Below are 19,948 nucleotides of genomic sequence, written 5' to 3'. Positions count from 1 at the left end.
TCAAAGCTTTATAAAAACGATAACATGTTGGTACTGTCGTAACACCATCTTTTTTATTGTCACCACCCGCAATCTTGGTTATGTTGCCTTGATGCCGCGCCATCGATTCTCCCACCGTTCTTCGGTAAACGATGTAAGATGATTCTTGAGATTGGTACGGCTGCAGAGCGAAGCAATGAGTGTCGTGAATCGAGTGACCCATCTGGGCCTGCAATCCGATGTCTTCCGCTACGTCTATCTCCTTAGAGCCAGCATTAAGACGAAGGATCTGGTTATGGGGAGAGCTTGCCACTCCCAGATGATCGTCGCCGGATTCATCCCGAGGGTCTTCGTTGGGAACCTCTTGATGACTATGTGCTTGAAGTGCGGCCTTTTTCGCGATGCACGTCAAGTGTTCGACCGTATGCCCCAGAGGGATGCAGTTTCCTGGAACATGGGTTTGGTTGCTTGTCTGAGAGTGGGTGATATTGCGGGTGCTCGAACGGTGTTCGAAGAAATGCCCCAGCGAAGTGAAATGGCATGGGATGCCATGATTTGTGAGTATTTGCAGCAGGGAGAGTTGGCGATGTGTCTGAGCCTTTTTCAGAAGATGCGAGCTTGTGGGGGTTGTGTCTGTAGCTCATCCTTATCGCAGAAGTTGTTTTCACGTGTTGTTGGTATTTCTGGGAGTGTTGGTGATGTCAATTTGGGTAAGATTCTCCATTCTCATGTTCTGAAACTTGGGTTCAGGTTGATGCTACATTTAGGCAATGCTCTAGTTGATATGTATGCTAAATGTGGGGAGATGGACTTTGCGCAGAAAACTTTTGAGCGGCTACCAGAGAAGGACGCCTCCTCTTGGAACTCAATACTATCGGGGTATTTGCGAAATGAAGGTACTGATGAGGTGGTCGCACTATTTGCCTCTATGAATCAGTCTAGCCAGGCGCCAAACCAGTTTACTTTTGCATTAGTTTTGTCAGCATGCGCACGATTGGGAATGGTTGGGCTAGGTATGCAGGTTCATTGTTCTGTTGTGAAGACAGGATTTGAATTCAATCCATTTTGTGAAGGTTCTTTGATTGATATGTATTGCAAATGCAATTATATTAATGATGCACGTCTGCTTTTTGATAAAATAACTAGACCTGATACAGTGTCATGGACGGCCATGATTTCTGGGTATGTTCAGGTTGGTGGGCTTCAAGAAGCTCTTAAGTTGTTTCTAGAGATGTGGAAATTGGGAGCTGAACCGGATAGAGTTACCTTTGCTACTATTATTAGTGCATGTGCTAGTCAAGGTATGCTTGATGATGCACAGCGATTGTTCCACCAACTATCCAACCCAAATGTGGTTGTGTGGAATGCCATGATCTCTGGCAATGCTCAAAATGGGCATGAAAATGAAGCTCTTAGATTATTCCAAGAAATGAGGCTATCTGGAGTTAAGCCTACTCGATCAACCTATGGAAGCATTTTAAGTGTTTGTGCTCATCTCACAGATCTGGTGCTTGGCCAGCAAATTCATTCGGAAGTGATTAAACTTGGTCTAGACAAGAATGTTTATGTTGGTAGTGCACTCATTACTGTTTATTCCAGGTGCTCAATTGTAGAGGATGCTCATGAAGTTTTTGTTGCAGTGGATAATAGAAATATTGTCCTCTGGAATGCAATTCTTGGATGCTATGCACAAAACAGCGATCCTTCAAAAGTTGTGGAACTCTTTGCTTCTTTGTTGAGTTCTAGTTTCCAGCCAGATGAGGTTACCTACACTAGTATTCTCAATGCTTGTGCATGTTTATCCTTCACTGGCTTGGCTAGGCAGTTGCACTGTAATATAATAAAGGACAATCGGGATCAGAGCCTTTGTGTAGGAAATGCACTTATTGACATGTATGGCAAATTAGGAAATATAGAGGATGCAAGACAGCAATTTGATCTTATGATGCTCAAAGATACTATTACGTGGAACTCGATGGTGGCTGGGTATGTCCAAGGCAATGATGTGGATGAGGCCATTTATTTATTCTGCCAGATGATGTGGCAGGGCATAAGCCCTGATGAAGTTTCCTTTGCCTGTGCCCTCAGTATGCTTGCCAATTTAGATGCGCTTGAAGCAGGCAAGCAAATGCATGCATCTGCTATCAAGTCAGGATTTGAACTGAATTTATATGTAGGCAGCGCCCTTGTTGATATGTATGCTAAATGTGCTTCAATGGAAGAAGCACATAATATTCTTGCTCAGATGCCAGAATCGAATGTAGTGTCAAGGAATGCACTGATTGCAGGTTATGTGCAGAATGATCAAGCAATGGAAGCAATAGATGTTTTTCGACAGATGCAAGCAGCAGAAGTGAAGGCAACAGAATTCACATTTTCCAGTATTTTAGTTGCATGCGATGGTCTATGTGGATTGAATATGGGGAAACAAGTTCATGGTTATGTAATCAAGACTGGATTTATTTCTGAAGCATTTTTGGGTATTACACTTATTGGCATGTATGCAAGATGCCAAACCAGCGAAGATGCGTGCCTTTTATTTAGGGAACTGAATGGTCAGAGCACAGTTTCATGGACAGCTATTATTTCAGGCCTCATACAGAACGGTTTAAATAAAAAAGCTCTTGACTTTTTCCTGGAAATGCGAAGTATTAATGTAGAACCAGATCATGCTACTTTTGCTAGCATTCTTAAAGCATGTGCCAGCTTAGCAGCACTAGAAGATGGCAAAAAATTGCATAGTCTAATCATTCGCACCGGTTTTGCATTCAACACCCACACAAGCAGTGCACTCATTGATATGTATGCCAAATGTGGTGATATAGTTAGTGCTACTGCTGTTTTCAATACAATTGATAATCATGACATTATCTCTTGGAATGCAATGATTACAGGTTTTGCAAAGAATGGGAATGCAGAATATGCACTTAACCTCTTCAAAGAAATGCATCTTGAGTCTGTAAAACCAGATGACATCACGTTTCTTGGGGTTCTTACAGCATGTTGCCATTCAGGTTTGGTTTCAGAAGGATGTCAATACTTTAAATTGATGGTTGACGAGTATGAACTAGAGCCACGAGCAGATCATTATGCTTGCATGGTTGATTTGCTTGGTCGTGGTGGATATCTCAATGAAGCACTTGAGTTTTTGAGCATGTTACCATTTGAACCTGATTCTGTGGTGCTTGCATCTTTGCTTGGTTCTTGCAGAGTGCATGGTAATGAATTAATCGGTGCACATATAGCAAAGAAGCTTATGGATGTGGAGCCCCAGAGTTCATATCCATATGTACTTCTTAGTAATTTATATGCTTCCAGTGGAAATTGGGAGGAAGTGAGGACAATGAGGAAAATAATGAAAGAAAAACAGGTCAACAAGTTTCCAGGATGCAGTTGGATTATTATTGGGGACAAGACACACTCGTTTGTTGCTGGAGATAAATGTCACCCTGAATCAGTTGAAGTTTATGAGTTGTTGAATTCAATAAGTGCCTGGATTAAAGAGGAGGACCTTGTCAGTAACTATGAATCAACTGTTGTTGAGGAATGCTGAGACATGTTTGTGTTACAGGCGCTTTCAGTTAAAGAAAAACTAATGAACAAATGAGTAGCTGAAGACCTGTTGAAACAGTGTAAGTTCTCTAGGATACTGCACGGTTCTTTTGATCCATACCCTTTGTTTATTCTCTGTTGCTATCTCATATATGCTTACAGGCAGGAACTGGGAAATCAAGAAGGATGTGAAGTTATTCATGAGTGCTTCATCATACCAATACCATTAACGAGGTATTAGCACAGAGTATTGATACCTGTGAATGTACGATATAACAAGTGGTCCATTATGGTGATTTAGCGCTTATCAGAATCAGAGGTAAAATTTCTTATTTTCACATGGAACTTCAGCATACAAATGCAATTTCTTTGCAGGACAGAAGGAGGAAATAACTTATTTTCATAACTTGCTGTCCTTCCACCCATTAATACCTCCATTCTCTGAAGTCTATCACAATAAGAAGAGGAAGGGATGTGGTGTAAGATTATACTCTCTTGATTTTATCTGTAGTTTGGGTGGCTCAGCAGCACCTTTAATGTGTTCTGAAAAGAAAAAAGACAACACATACTGCTTGATTCAATGAAGCAGGACATATGACTAGGACGTCAAGTAGGAATATTCTGATGGTTTATTCAGTTAATAACAATCTTTAAGACATCACTAATTTTTGCAAAGAATGGACCACATCTCCCATAATGCGGATGGGAGCAGATAAAGAGAGTTATGATGTCTGGTAGGAACAAGATAGTCATTCAATCAATCTTCTATAATTTACTAATTTCTGTGAAGAAGAGAGGAGGACTGTATTTGTATGTTCCTTCTCTTTTCTGATTTTATGAAGTTATATTAATCAACTGACTCCATCCATCTGTTACTACGATGGATAGGAAGCGGTTCTTAGGAATGGTCTGGACCTGTTCCCAAAACCAAGTGACTTGCCTTAAGTTGTTAGGCCATTGGATTACATAATTTGACTGCTCTCCCTCTCTGTCTTGATTCCGCAGTCCTTCTTGCCTTCTTCCCATCTGAAATTAGTCTAAGTTAGGGTTTTTGGTGTTTCACACTTGTTAGAATTTATTTCTTTAGATTGATGCTGCAAGTTTGTTTCTTCTATTGTTCAAAAAATGGAGGCGATAGACGTCTTCTCAGATAGAGAAGGTAAGAAGGAAAATTCTTTTTCATTTTCTATTTGTCATTTCCATCAGCACCTAGATCCTAGAAATTTCACGTTAAAGTTGGGGAAATTGTTGCTTCACATGTACAGTGATCTCTCTCTCTCTCTCTGTGCAACATCATGACAAACTTTTATAAATGAAGAACCATACTACTCTATCCTCTACCAAGTACCAAGTGATTTAAAGAGGGGATTTGGTGTCTGTTAAGACGTGTTTATATTCAGTATTAGGCTTGAGAGGGTACTTGTGTAATAATGTTTCTTTTAATGACTTTCTTGTAACTTTTCCCTCTCCTCTAGTCTATATAAAGAGGAGTTAGGGATTCTTTCGAGGTTAATCAAAGATTAGTTCTCTTAAATTTATCATGGTATCAGAGCACCAGCCGTCTCCTCCTCAGCGAGTTGCCGCCGACTGAGCAGCGCCAGCCGCCGCCTGATCGGCGTCAGCTGCCGCCGCCTGATCGGCGTCAGCTGCCGCCGCCCACCGCCGTCCTGCCCATCGCCGCCGCCCGACCCATCGCCGCCGCCGTCCTGCCCACCGCCGTCCTGCCCACCGCCGTCCTGCCCCTCGTCGCCTGCCCATCGCCTGCCGCCGTCCTGCGCTCGCCGCTGTCCCGCAAGCGTTGCCTCCACCTGCGCACTCTGCCTACACCCGCCTGCGCCCGTCTGCCTGCGCCGCCGCCGCGTGTGCACTCTGCCGTTGCTCCGCTGTCTGTCGCTGCTCCGCCCAGCAGACTGAACTGCCTGCGCCCGTTGATGCTTCGCCTGTTCTGCCCGCGTCCTTCTGTTGTTTCTTTCGTTCAGTCTGCTCTCGTTTACACAGCCGCCTTCTCGTCCAGGTCAACATGTCTCGTCTGATTGAGTATTGGTTGCTATCATCTTTATGATCTTTTGGTAGTTATATACATGTGATTGTATATTTCTGCGCTTCTTATTCCGTGGCTCGGTTTCCTCCTTAAAAGATGTCTGAAATTAGTAGTGGAGCTAATACCTCTTCCTTTGTATCGTCGGGAGAGATGAAGAGTTCCCCATTTTCCAGCATTATCACCAAAATGGATGGGGGTAATTACGAGATGTGGGCCATGCAAGTAAAAAGAACCTTGATCGCCCATGACAAGGAATATCTCATATTGGAGCCCGAGCCCATACAGAAGATTGGAAAATATACTACTTGGTTCAAAGATAATTCGTTGGTTATGGTATGGATTGTTGGTACTCTCTCTCAAGAAATTGCAAATGAAGTCTTGCACAAGGACAGTGCAAAGGATATGTGGGATTCCCTTCCTGCCACGTATTCACAGGCAAGAAATGAAACGCGCATTATGCAGCTTCATCATGATATTCATCAGATGCGACAAGATGGCCGACCTCTTCACACTTATTATTCTAGTCTCAAGTCCATGTTTGAGAGACTGAATAGCTACTTTCCCGCATGCAAGTGTGAACAACAAAAGGCATACAGAGATATGCTTATGGTAGGGGTATTTCTTTCTGGTTTAGACTCTGTTTATGAATCAGCAAAGAACCAAATGCTTACTAGTCCCTCGATTCCTCCTATTGATGAGGCTTACAGTAGGCTAAGCAGAATTCCGATCTCTGCATCGACTGTTCCTGACACCACTTCTGCTATGCTTGCTACTCGTGGCAGAGGTGGACCCTTTTTTGCCAGAGGACGAGGGGGCCGTGGCCGTGGCAATACCCCTTCGCGCCCTGTATGTCAGTTTTGTCACCGTATTGGTCATACTGTGGATAAGTGTTGGCAGAAACATGGCCGTCCAGCTTTTGCAAACCAGACTGTATCTACTGATTCTCCCGAGCAGCCTAAGCCTCAGCACACTGCCTCCTCCAGTGAGCTGCATGTAGATGACATTCTCTCTCAGTTGAGGAACTTGATTGGCGATAGAGCCCATCAAGCCCCTGGTCCGACCACTTCTACTGTTCCTACCGTTGCGAGTGCTTCTTCATCTGGTATGTATTCTGCCTGTACAGTCTGCTCTGCTACTGACACTACAGATTGGCTTATTGATTCTGGTGCATCGACACATCTCTGTGGGGATAAGACGCAATTCACCTCTTACGTCCCTACTCCACCGGGTCGTTCGGTTATTCTAGCAGATGGAAAATATTCACCAGTTGTTGGACATGGAGAGGTCCAACTTACTTCATCATTGCCGCTGCAGCACGTTCTTCATGCACCAGAATTCCCCCATAGCCTACTTTCTATCAGTCAGATTACCAGAGAATTAAATTGTCGTGCTATATTTGACTCTTCCTCTCTTGTGTTTCAGGATATACTGACGGGCAGGGTGATTGGCAGTGGCCGTGAACAGGGAGGTCTCTACAGGCTAGTGCATTCCTTTCCCTTTGCTGGGTCTACCTCGTCGGGGTCGTCCTCATCCTCGGCTTATACTTGGCATTTACGTTTTGGACATCTCCCGTTTCAGAAACTGCTGCATGTTCTCCCTCAGCTGTCTCATAAGTCGTCTTTTCAATGTGAGTCTTGTCAGTTAGGCAAACACCATCGGTCATTCTTTCCTCCGCGGTCCAGTATAAGTAGCCACTCTGTGTTTGAGTTACTTCATTTTGATGTTTGGGGCCCGAGTCGTACTCCTGACCTTCAGGGTCATCGGTATTATCTTGTTGCTGTTGATGATTACAGTCGTGTTAGTTGGGTTTTTCTTATGAAACACAAATCTGAAGCGGGTCATGTAATCAAAAATTTTATCAATGAAATTCTGACTCAGTTTGATACTTGTGTCAAGATTGTGCGCTCTGATAATGCTCTTGAATTCTGTGCTTCCGCTTTAGAACAATTTTTCAGGGATAAGGGTATCATTCACCAAACTTCTTGTGCCTATACCTCTCAACAAAATGGGGTTGCTGAACGAAAACACCGACATATTCTTGATGTCGCCAGAACCATTATCATACACAGCCATGTTCCCCATTCTTACTGGGGAGATGCTGTTCTTACAGCATGCTATCTTATTAATCGCATGCCGTCATCTGTGTTGGGAGATCTTATTCCTTTCTCTGTTCTTTTTCTTGACAGAGACTTGTTTTCTGTTCCACCTCGTATTTTTGGATGTGTTGCCTTTGTTCAGTTGCTTGGTCCTGGGAGAGATAAGTTATCCCCTCGGGCTATCAAAACGATATTTGTTGGTTATTCCCGCACTCAAAAGGGATATCGCTGTTATGATCCTTCTACTCGTCGATATTATGTGAGTGCTGATGTTACATTTTTTGAGTCAACCTCTTATTTCTCTCCAAATGGCACTCAATTAAGGGTGCCTGAATTTAGTGATGAAGTCCACCTTCCTTTACCTCTCATGAGTTGTCCACAACCCGTTGCTTCGCGTTTTGGGGCTATCTACCAACGTCGCACTAAACCTGTTCCACCTGCCCACTGTGCTCCTGTGCCTTCACCCAGCACGCCCAAGGTGATTCCTGAACACACAAATTCTGCTGACAATTCTTTATGTGATGATGACACAGGGGACTCTCCAGAGCATGCTCCTGGTCCTCATATTAATGAACTTGATATGCCCATTGCTCAAAGGAAAGGCAAACGCAGTTGCACTTTGCATCCTCTCTCTGGTCATTTATCCATGGATAAACTCACTCCTACTTACCGACAGTTTGTCAAGGGACTGTCGGCTGTAGCTCTTCCACAGACTCCCATGGACGCTCTTTCTGATCCCAAATGGGCCGCAGCAATGCAAGAAGAGATGGATGCTCTTCAGTCCAGAGGCACCTGGACCCTTGTTACTTCTTCATCTGATGCAGCTATTGTTGGTTGCAGATGGGTATTTACTGTAAAATACAGAGCAGATGGCAGCATTGAGAGATATAAGGCTCGCCTGGTTGCTAAAGGCTATACTCAGACTTATGGGGTTGATTATTATGATACCTTCTCTCCTGTGGCACGACATGCTTCTTTACTGGTTCTTCTCGCTGTTGCAGTCAACAAGAATTGGTCTCTATCACAACTTGATGTCAAAAATGCCTTTCTGTATGGTGACCTCCATGAAGAAGTGTATATGCAGCAACCACCAGGGTTTGTTGCTGAGGGGGAGTGTCAGAAAGTGTGCAGATTGAGAAAGGCAATTTATGGTCTGAAACAAAGTCCTCGAGCTTGGTTCCAAAAATTATCAGAGAATATTGAGAATGAGGGCTTCAGACGTTCTTCGGCCGATCATTCCCTTTTTGTCAAGAAAACTTCTACAGGTACAGTGATAGTTCTTGTCTATGTTGATGATATCATTGTTACAAGGGATGATATTCAGGGGATTTCCAACATCAAGGATGTCCTTGGCCGACACTTTGTCACCAAGGATCTTGGTGAGCTACGCTATTTCCTAGGTATTGAGTTTGCCAGAAATCAGAAGGGTCTTATCATGTGTCAAAGGAAATACGTTACTGATGTTTTGCAAGAGACAGGTATGCTAGGATGTCGACCTGCCTCTACACCCATGGACATCAAAACTCGCTTGTATAATGATGATACTGAAGATGTTGATGCTAGACAATATAGAGGGATTGTTGGGAAGCTCCTATATATCACTGTTACTCGACCTGATATTGCCTATGCTGTCAGCAGAGTGAGTCAATTTATGGATAAGCCCAAGAAAGTCCATTGGGATGCTGCTATGATGATTCTCAGGTATCTAAAAAATTCACCAGGAACGAGACTCTTCTTTCAAAATGGTACATCTCTCACTATATCTGTGTATGTTGATGCTGATTATGCGGGATGTCACCTTGACAGAAAATCCACTACTGGATTTTGTGTGTTTATTGGATCCAACTTGGTCACATGGAAGAGTAAGAAGCAGACAGTGGTTGCCAGATCAAGTGCAGAATCTGAGTATAGAGCTATGGCTCAGGCTACTGCTGAAGTTATGTGGGTTAGATCTCTGATGTTGGATCTTACTGTGGAAGTGCCTCTTCCTATGCAATTGTTAGGTGATAACAAAGCTGCTCTGTTTATTGCTAATAATCCTGCTTTCCATGAGAGAACCAAGCATGTTGAAGTAGATTGTCACTATACCAGAGACATGATTCAAAAAGGTTTTGTAAGTACCTCCCATATTTCAACTACAGGGCAAACGACTGATATTTTTACTAAAGCTCTTGCAAGAGGACCATTCCAAAGTTGTTGTTCCAAGTTGAGCTTGTTTGACATATACGCTCCAACTTGAGGGGGAGTGTTAAGACGTGTTTATATTCAGTATTAGGCTTGAGAGGGTACTTGTGTAATAATGTTTCTTTTAATGACTTTCTTGTAACTTTTCCCTCTCCTCTAGTCTATATAAAGAGGAGTTAGGGATTCTTTCGAGGTTAATCAAAGATTAGTTCTCTTAAATTTATCAGTGTCCATGATGGATTGTGATGTCATTGACTTTTTACCAGATTTCTTCAAATTTTCTTTGGTGTTATTATCCTTTTTTTGCTGCTTTTCTCCATGCCCGAGTAGATGCAGACTGTCTAAGGCTGCGTAGATTTCTTTTAATCACGTTATATTGCAATACTATATGAGAGAATCTGAATATTTAGATTTGACCTCATTTACTGTCCTATAATCCTATTGCTTTCCATGTTATAGCTGATAAGCTCTAATCTGCATTAGGAGAATGAGACTGTGCTTGAGCTGCTCGGTAATACAATACTCAAATTGATTTGAGTGTCTATACCAGGGGCAGTTTTGTGTTCCAACTTCCAAGACTTCTCACTGCAAGCTAAACATATGGCTTGCTGAACTGAGTGCAGTAGATCAAACCATATGACCTACTGAATTCAAGGAAGTAGTACAATTTGGGAGACTGCAATGGCTAAGCTCCATTTTTCTGTCTTGCAGAGCTGTAGCTTCGACATCTTTATCTAGGTGAAGGATCCTGTGGACTAATGGGTCTTACATTCAGAGTTAATTGTGGTTGGGGAGACAACTATAAATATCACTGATTAACCTAATAATGCAAGTCTCCCACCCCACGATCTGTTTTTCCAATCTCAAAAGAAAGAGAAAAGAAGTTGTTAAATCCAGCTAGTTTTTGCGAATAGGGCGTACTTTAATTCATCAAGGACTACATAACTGGAAATAAAAAATGTAAAAACAAGCCACTTTTACTAGCAAAAGATTTGAAGAAACTCCCAACAGGATTTTGTATTATTTTATTGTGTCACGTTTTCTCTTTCGGCATGGATTAACAATTTGTCTATCCTCAGCTCATTTAATAGGATTATGTTATGTTAGGTTATTTTCCTAAATTCCTAATTAAGATATTTTTAAAGCAAGCAGTGGGTACTTCTCATTTTAGAGATATGTTCCTCCCTTGGTTTAATAAGCAAATAAATATATTTATTTATTTCTATGTTGTGTGATAGGACTTTATTTACCGAGGACTCGATATCGAGACACCCACAATGCATAAGTTCATTGGGCACACCTGCAGCAAGAGTCCTGGCGTCCTTCTGGGCACACCAATTAGCCCTGTCATTGTCCAGTCATCGTCAGTATAGCTGTATCTCAATGGTAAAGACAGCAAGAGATATGATGCTGGTGGCAAAGGTGCGTTCTGGTTAACCATTGGCATAGGCCTGGGCAAAGTGAAAGAGTTTATTGGATCATTATGTGTATCTATATATATGTTTGCTAGTCATTATCATGTAATTGTGGCCCATGATCAGTCCCGCTGCAAAGCCTGCTGGGGGTAGCCCCATCTTTTATTAACAAAAAGTGACTATTTACAATGTACAAAAACGTAAGGGGGACTGCCCAGACATCAGGGCCAAGTGTCCCATTTTAGTTGACCCCATAGGGCAAGGCTTCAACAAAATTTCAATCACTTTACAAAAGGGATTATAATTAGTGATTGTAACAAGCTTTCTATAGCATATGAAAGTGTAGTTAGCCTCCTCAGCTTTAGATAGAAATTTCAGCATCTTCTTAAAACGGTGTCTCCAGTGCTTAGGGCCTACGGTCAGTTGGACAGCACCTTCCACACATAGCAAAATCTGAGATAGCTCCTCAACGATATGCATACAGCTAGAAGAATTGTACTGTCTCATCGTGACTTGGATATCTGAGTTGAGAATCCCGTAAGCTAGTCTGAAACAGCCTGGTTAATGTAGAACTGCAATCTATGCACAAAAGGTCCTAGACGAAAGCCTATTATTGTCATCTGCATCAATTTTGGTTTTGAGCCAAAGCATGAGCTGCCTATGAGAAATCTTGTTCACAAATAGGTTGTCCCAAATGAGGTGGACATCCTTCCAAAGAGCCGACTCAAACCTGTGTGGAGGAGGGAGGGCTTCGCCATGTGTAACACGATTTTGCAACTTCCAAATATTTATTGCCATAGCCAGGACAGCCTTCCACCCTCTTCTATAGCTGTTATCTACCCATTTCATGATGGTTTCAATAACAATATCTCCTAAGGCAAGCCTCTCCCAAACTTTGAGCCTAGCCATTTCCAAAATTTCTTAGTCCGGCTACATTTACGAAACAGGTGAGCCGCTGTTTCTTCCTCTTTTTTTACATAAGACACATCGGTTTGTAAGTGGAAGGCCTTGTTTCTTGCATCTATCCAAGGTAGCCAGCCTACTATGGGCTTCTAGAAAGGTGAACCATGCTGCATTTTTTTTTTGTGGGGGGGGGGGGGGAGGTGTGGAGAGGGGGGCGCAAGGGATCAATAGCATGACTGATCCAAGGCTGGTGCATCACTGCCTGCACTTGGGTTTCATCCAATTTGATCTATTCCACAGTCTTGTCTAAGTGACTCTCCACAACTCCAAAATCAGCACCAACCAGTCTTTGGTTAAGAACACCAGACGCCCAAGACTCAAACCAAAAACTGATGCAACTTCCATCTCCAGGTTTCCAATGGACATATTGACCAGTGGCTGTCCATGCCCATAGAATAGCTTGCCATGACGCCGACTGGTTAGCAGCCTTCTTTGGTACCTAATGGCTGTTACGCCGGAGGTATTTCTTCCTCACCATGTCCGCGCACATCGAGTCACTACGATCTGAATGCCCATTGGATCAACATAGCCCTATTGAGAGTATGAATGTCAATCATGTCGATCCCCCCTTCATTAACTGGGTTACATAAGGCTGTCCAAGCTGGTTATCTGTGTCAGCCCAAACAAAATTGGCCAGAAGCTTATCAAGATTCCGAACTGTGGCAACAAGAAGTCTAAGGGCTCTAGCCCAGTAATTGATGATCTGGGGGAGGACACTCTTGACAAGGCATATTCTCCTGGAGTAAGAGAGCGTGTTTGCTTTCCAGCCACTTAATTTTCATTTCCACCTTTTCAATTAAAGGGCAACAAAGAAGGGCAGTAAGCTTACCACAAAAAAAAGGGGAGACCCAAGTACGAACTAGGAAGCTCTTTGATGGCCCAGCCCTGCCTATCTTTGCAAATATTCACGATTTGGAGTTGTGTGTTAAAAGAAGTGATGGTAAACTTATCTAAATTACAGCTCATCCCTGCACTTTGTTCAAAGTCTGAGTACTTCTTTGAGACAATTCGTAACCGCTGGTTTTGCTCTACAAAACAGCAAAATATCATCAGCAAAAGCAAGAGCGGTAGGGATAGAATGGAAACCTCGTGGATTTGGTATCTTAAGCCAACCCCTACCATGTTCGAATTTGAGCTTACGGATGATCATCTCCATAACAAGGAAGAAAAGATAGGGGGAGAGGGGGTCTCTTTGTCTCAGACCTCGCTTTCCATAAAAAAGACACCTTCTCTACCATTGAGAATCACAACATATGAAGCACTGCCTACACAACTCATGATATTCCGAATCCAGACTGCGGGGAAACGAAGACATTGAAGTGCTTGGGATAAAAATCCAAAATTAACCCAATCATAAGCCTTTGATAGATCAAGTTTGAGGAGAAGGGATGCACCAGTATGATGGGCTAGACTGTTTACCAAATCATGTGCCATCAAGATGTTCCATGGATTTGTCGACCTGACAGGAACGCTCCCTACTCCTTGCTCAAAATTCCTCTCATCCGGTTGACCGTGTCTTTGTGATGAATTTATAGACTGAGTTGCAAAGGGCAATAGGGCGGAAGTCCTTAATATCCCTTGCACCCTGGAATTCGGGAATAAGGACCAAGTGTGACCGATTCATCTTCTTGACCAATCTACTTGTAATAAAGAAGTCCTTAAAAGCTTACATAACTGCTCGACTGTCTGTCTCCTAGTAGGCCTTAAAGAATCCTGTTGGCATCAGGGCTTGACACTTTGTCACCATTCGAGTCGAAAACTGCCTTTTTGATTTCCCAACCTTCTACCAGTTTTTCCAAGAGTATAGCCTCCGTCACTGAAACAACAAGCCCATCTTTGCATCCGTCCTTCAGCTGGCTAGTAGACAAATCGCTATCATAGAATTTTCTACAAAATAGTCAATACATAGCTTATGAATATGAACAGGGTCAGAGGCAGTTACCGAATCAACTGTGGTAGCAAAAAATAAAATTTTTCTTGAAGCTAGCTTTTGCTTGGGCTTGAAAAAATCTAGTGTTTCTATCTCCCTCTGACAGCTAGGGCTGCACAATGAGTCGAGCCAACTCATGCTCGACTTGAACTCGCTCGAAAAAGCTCGGCTCGAGCTCGACTCATTTATAAACGAGCCGAGTTCAAGCTCACACTTAAACTCGAAACAATAAGCGAGTTGAGTTCAAGTTGCAAGAACTTGACTCGTTTAAACTCGACTCGACTCGCTATTTAAAACTAGTTGAATCGTATAAACCTATTCGCGAAACCAATTCACCGGTTTAGGGTAACTTTTCCGTCTTCTTAAGTTCTCTTCGCCTCTTCGGTCTTCCGTCTCCATCTTTTCAAGTTTCCAACTGCTCTCTCTCTTCTCGTCTTCCCTCTTCAAACCAACCAGATGATCACCCTTCTGCTCCTCACATGCTCACCGCTAGACGGCCTGCACAAGAACGGTAGCACCACCATCCGGAATAGCCCTCCTACTACCACCGGTAGCACCACGTCCGCCACCGCCCTCCACCATCTCCACCGCCATCATCATCCTGCAGGGATCTCTCTCCCCCACTCATATATATGCAGCCACCAGAACTTCACTTTGGCCTCTGCCTCTTTTCCTCCCCACCTATGTATGCCTTTATTTTCACAAGCGTCGTTTACAAATAATTTATTTCCAGTAAGAGTCAGAATATTGATTGTTGATCCTGAAATTTTCAGACTGAGAAGGCATTTCTTAAGCAACCTAAAGTCTTTATAAGGTAAAGCTCTTACCTGGATTTAGGTCTTATTCAGTCTAAGTTGAGGCGACTGTGTTTGTAACATTAAATGGATTTCATTCTTTATTAGGTATCAAGTGCACAACTTAGAACAAATTTGAATATTCAATATTATGCTCATTTTCGTGCATGTGCTTGTGGATGTGCATTTGTACAAATAATCAAACGTGCTTGGCTATAAGTCTATTGTCTGTCTAATTTGCACCTTTACTAACATCTTCGTGGTTATTTTCTTTTGTCTAATATTTTCTATTGAAGAATTCTTTCTGCCTGGAGAAGTGATTTTGGAACAGGGAAATGCTGTTGACCAGATTTATGTTGTTTGCCATGGGATGCTGGTAAAAATTTCAAATTTTCATTTTCATTCTTTTTCAAAATGCATATTATGCCCTTGGAAACTGAAATCCTGTGGTCAGATTCTCCTCTATATGTTCGAAATGTTGTCTTGGATCTAGGCTGGTTCTAGGACATGCAAGTATTTTGGAACCCGAACTTTTTGTTTTAATTCATCCATTGTGAATAGTGTGCAACAAAGATGATGGAGAAACACAGACAGCATTTAGAAGTTATTAGACAAGTTCATTGGTGTCTTTGTATGCCTGCATCAAATTTGCATGTGTACAGTTTCCCTCTATTTCTTCTCGAAATGTAACCAGAGTTCTGTATCATGTAGTTAGTTCAGATGGTCTTGTATTGCTTCAGGCAAGCTGCATTGGTCTTGCAATAGTTTTTTTTGTTCCCGGAAGTCCCTTTACATACAATATATTTAAATTTAAGTTAGATGCATAGTTTACCTATTTTGTTAATGTAATCATACCTTTTTTACAGGAAGAAGTGGGCATCGGAGAAGATGGGTTGGAGGAAATAGTTTCACTGCTTGAACCTAATTCATCATTTGGTGAAACTCCATCCTCTGCAATATCCCTCAGCCTCATACTGTCCGTGTTTGTGAATTATGTAGACTTTTGCGGCTTGACAAACAGTCTTTCACCAATGTCCTGAAAATTTATTTCATAGATGGGCGGATAATCCTGAGTAAACTCCTTGAGGTAGATATCTTCTGCTGCTATACTGTAGAAAAATGATCACAAAATAGCCTGACAACAAACTATAACTACTTTGTCTGAGCAAAAGCTTGAAATGCATTCAGAAATATTCTTAAGGTTCACACATACATGGGGAAATGAACTGACTTACCTTTTTGGGTTTGACACCTGCACATTTGATATATCTTCCAGTTTAAGGCTTTAACTAGATTTCAGAAGCATTGAGTTGTCTGCTGACTCGTTTTCTTTATCTATTGTCATTGATTATGCAACTCTATTTTCTAAATGTATGTCCTCCACAAACTTGCCAGCTTCTTTTAATTTGCCTCTGTTTTTTCCTGTGCACTGTGCACATGTGCTTACTAGTACAATTTTTTCAATATGACTTGTGTTTAACTAATATTGGATGTGGAAAATTATATAATCTGATTCGATTGAACATATACTGCTCCATAGCAGAGGTATTACTCAATATGCACCAGAAATGCAAACATAGACATGTAATAAATTCATATATGCAACAGAAATATTGGATCAGTTGAATTTTTAGGTGACTAATTGTGTGAGTGGTGCTGCTAATCCTGTTACCTAACTTTTGTATGTCTTAAGACTTGAGAGATTTTACAAATGTTTATCCTCTCACCCCCGTGAAAAGAAATATCTGTTTTCGAGATTCAGGCCATATGTTCTGTTAATTCATGTTGTTTCTTTTCTTTGTTTCTTACATGTTTTCCTTGTTTACTTCGGGCATGATGGATTTTTTTTCTTCTTTTCCATGATATTTATGTCTGAAATGTGAAATAGGCCAAAAGACTTTGTCTACATTCTGGCAGGTTAAAGAGTCAAATAATCGTATAAAGCACCTGGAGTCTGATATCACATTTCACATTGGAGTCTGATATCACATTTCGCATTGGGAAGAAAGAAGCTGAACTTGCTCTTCGAGTAAATAGTGCTGCTCATCATGGAGACCTGTATCACCTGAAGGGTTTTGTTTGTGATGGAGCAGACCCGAATAAGACTGACTATGATGCACAATCTGCTCTGGTACTTGAACCCTAACTTTGTCTATATCATCATTTAATCAGCTTTCTTTTTGCATGTGTAGATATTAACTCTTAAATTGCAAGTAATGTGTCTGAAAGAAAATTTTAATATAATTCAAGTCAAGAATTATGCTTGAATGTAGAAAAATTTGCCTAAGATTGTGGCGCAAGGATGGATATGACAGAGTGATGTTTCTCACAAGACCAGAGAAGTGTATACTATCACAAACCTACTTGCAAAAGGGAGACCATGCATACTCTTTTCTCAGATTACTTTATCGAAAACATAGCTAATTCTCACTGTTTCTGTTTCAGTGTGTCTGAACTCAGACATCTACCCCTATTTATAGGGTTTCGTAATTACCATCCTTAGAAAAAGGGGAGGAGTGGTTTTCGAAGCCGCTCCCTCTTCCTGTTCAAACTTCGAATTTAGGAGTTCACATTTTGAATCTGGAAGAATACAAATCGGATCCCTTTTCCCATCCTGGGTGGTTCCAAATCCAATTTCTTACAGTATCAAGTCTTTTTATGCTATTCTTTTCATAATTCTTCAGAATTTCTTGCTAATATATACTGTAATCCTGTTTAAATTTATTATTATCCATGATAAAATTTCAGAAAACAGTGAATAGCTCACCCTCCTGATGATGGGTCTGTAAGACATGATCTTAATTGTAAAAGCTTGGGCAGTGATCAAAGAACTGTTGTTTTATACTGTGTGTTTCTGTTTTCTGATGTTTTATCCATCTTTCATTATTATATTGGTTGTCAATACCACAGAGATCAGTATCTTGAGTCCTCACCTGCTCTTCTATTTTGTAGTATTTATCGGCATCAAAAGGCTATACTGACATCATTGCGTTCCTCATTAATGAAGGAGTTGACATTAACTTAAAGGGTATTTCTATTTATTTAACTCATGTCATTTTTTTTCGTTTAGGAATTTTACATAAGCATGCCTCATCTATGGGCATAGATGCTGCCAAGAGTACTTACTATATTAATTGTTGGATACCTTTTTCAGATAAATTTGGAAACTCACCACTGCTTGAAGCTATCAAGAATGGACATGATCAAGTTGCATCTTTGCTTATTCAGCATGGTGCATGTTTAGACATTGATGATGCAAGAAGCTGTCTTTGTAAAGCTGTTGCTAAAGGGAATTTGGATTTCGTAAGGTGCCTTTTAGCATATGGTGTCAACCCAAATTCCAAAGGTTATGATAATAGAACACCACTTCACATAGCTGCATGAAGATTTTTTTCTACCTGGGGAAGTGATTTTGGAACATGGAAATGCTGTTGACCAGATTTACTTTGTTTGTCATGGGATGCTGGTAAAAATTTCAAATTTTCATTTTCATTCTGTTTCATTCTTTTGAGATCTACTACTCTACATGGATTAGACATGTGAGGAGCTGACAGCTCAGTATTGACACAGGATTTGCTTTGTTGGGGAAATGTTAATATGACTACATTAAGCAGATCTGAATTCCATAAACATCTCAAGGTTGTGCATGGCTCAATTAAAGAAGAATTATTCGATTTCGCGGACCAAGTGGAACCTATTTCTTGTGATGGATAACAGATTATTAATGTTGGACAAAGTTCAACGTTTTGGTGTGGCACTGGATGATAGATGCCCTGCATGCAAAAATGATTCTGATCAGTTAGTTTCTCATATGCTGCTGAAGTGCAGAACAACTAAGGCAGCTTGGAAATTTCTGAAGCAAAAATCTGATTGTGTAATTACGAATGCTCTCTCAATCAAGGAAATGTGGTGCTAGCTGGTGGTGGAAAAATAAGGAAGAAAAGGTTCGTCCTCTTGGAGTCAGATTTCTTCCTCCTTATTTTTAAAATGCACAAAGATAGGGTAAGCTACCATTGGCTCTGATGATCTGTACGGACTAGTCAAGATTATTATTTTCTCAAAGTATAAATTATTCTCCTCAACAAACACCAACTGTGTATGGCAGCCTAGTCTTGTGCTGTCGAACAGCTTTGCCTATCCTCATATTTATGTGCCAGGCCCATGCGATGTTTGGCTTGGCTTGACTAATGTATGATATCTATGTACCCCTGCTTCTCATTGTAATATGGCTAAAGCATCAGATAATTTGCAATGTGAACCAAAAAACGAGATAAACGAGTTAAATGCCTAAACGAGCTAAACAAGTTAACGCCTAAATGAGTTAAATGGGTTAAACCTAAACAAGTAAACACTAAACGAGTTAAATGGGTTAAACGAGTTGAGTTCGAGCTTGACTTTGTGTAGTTGAGTCGAGCTCGAGTTTGTTATAAGAAGCTCAACTCGAGTTCGAGCTGAGCTTGAGCTCAAGTATTTTTAGTCGAGTCGAGCTCGAGCTGGCCAAGCTCGGGTTCGGCTCGTGTGTAGCCCTAGTGACAGCCACTTAATTTGCACTTTTTGCTTCCAGAGAAGGTAGTCTTCCTCTAAGACTTATTGCAATTCTGCCCTGAGAATGGATTCACACGCTCCATCAAAAAGACGAGGGTAGGAATCAATAAGTTTCAATTCTTGCTTAAAGAATGCAGTTTTGCTCCCGGTGTGCCCATAGATATTGGCGTTCCAATGAGATAATGCTTTTCGGGTCACTTCTAATTTTTGAATCACCTAAATCATGCGATAGCTTGATGTCTCTGAAGCCCACACCTGCATAATAATTTGTCTTTTGTCTGCAATCTGTTCATAAAGTCCAACAATTGAAAAATTTAGAAACGCCCTTACCACTTAAGAGAAGCCGGCTTGCATGGGATAGCATCCCAGGCCTGATTGAGTAACCCCCAATCCAATCGGCAGAGGATGCGGTTACCTCCCTGGCGATTGTTGCACCAGGTATACGTCCT

General features: G+C 41.5%; 1 protein-coding gene across 9 annotated transcripts; it reads left to right on the top strand.

Annotated features, from left to right (window-relative positions):
* Positions 1 to 19,178, top strand: LOC116254639 (pentatricopeptide repeat-containing protein At3g09040, mitochondrial). Of its 9 annotated transcripts, XM_031630163.2 has the most exons (10): positions 1 to 3,611; positions 3,694 to 3,850; positions 11,091 to 11,274; positions 14,934 to 14,974; positions 15,251 to 15,330; positions 15,821 to 16,041; positions 16,872 to 17,085; positions 17,907 to 17,982; positions 18,109 to 18,420; positions 18,525 to 19,178. In XM_031630163.2, exon 1 carries the CDS (start codon positions 176 to 178, stop codon positions 3,530 to 3,532), a length of 3,357 nt encoding a protein of 1,118 aa, XP_031486023.1. In that variant the 5' UTR covers positions 1 to 175; the 3' UTR covers positions 3,533 to 3,611; positions 3,694 to 3,850; positions 11,091 to 11,274; positions 14,934 to 14,974; positions 15,251 to 15,330; positions 15,821 to 16,041; positions 16,872 to 17,085; positions 17,907 to 17,982; positions 18,109 to 18,420; positions 18,525 to 19,178. The 9 variants fall into 9 exon arrangements, with proteins under 9 accessions (XP_031486023.1, XP_031486021.1, XP_049933963.1 ...); XM_031630161.2 differs by lacking the exon at positions 14,934 to 14,974; XM_050078006.1 differs by having other exon boundaries at positions 14,934 to 15,330.
* The last annotated feature ends 770 nt before the right edge of the window (positions 19,179 to 19,948 follow it).

This window comes from Nymphaea colorata, chromosome 5, assembly GCF_008831285.2.
Source record: "Nymphaea colorata isolate Beijing-Zhang1983 chromosome 5, ASM883128v2, whole genome shotgun sequence".
In the NCBI taxonomy this organism is placed as follows: Eukaryota; Viridiplantae; Streptophyta; class Magnoliopsida; order Nymphaeales; family Nymphaeaceae; genus Nymphaea; species Nymphaea colorata.
The sequence above is the reverse complement of the archived record's forward strand: the minus strand, read 5'-3'. Positions and strand labels throughout refer to the sequence as shown.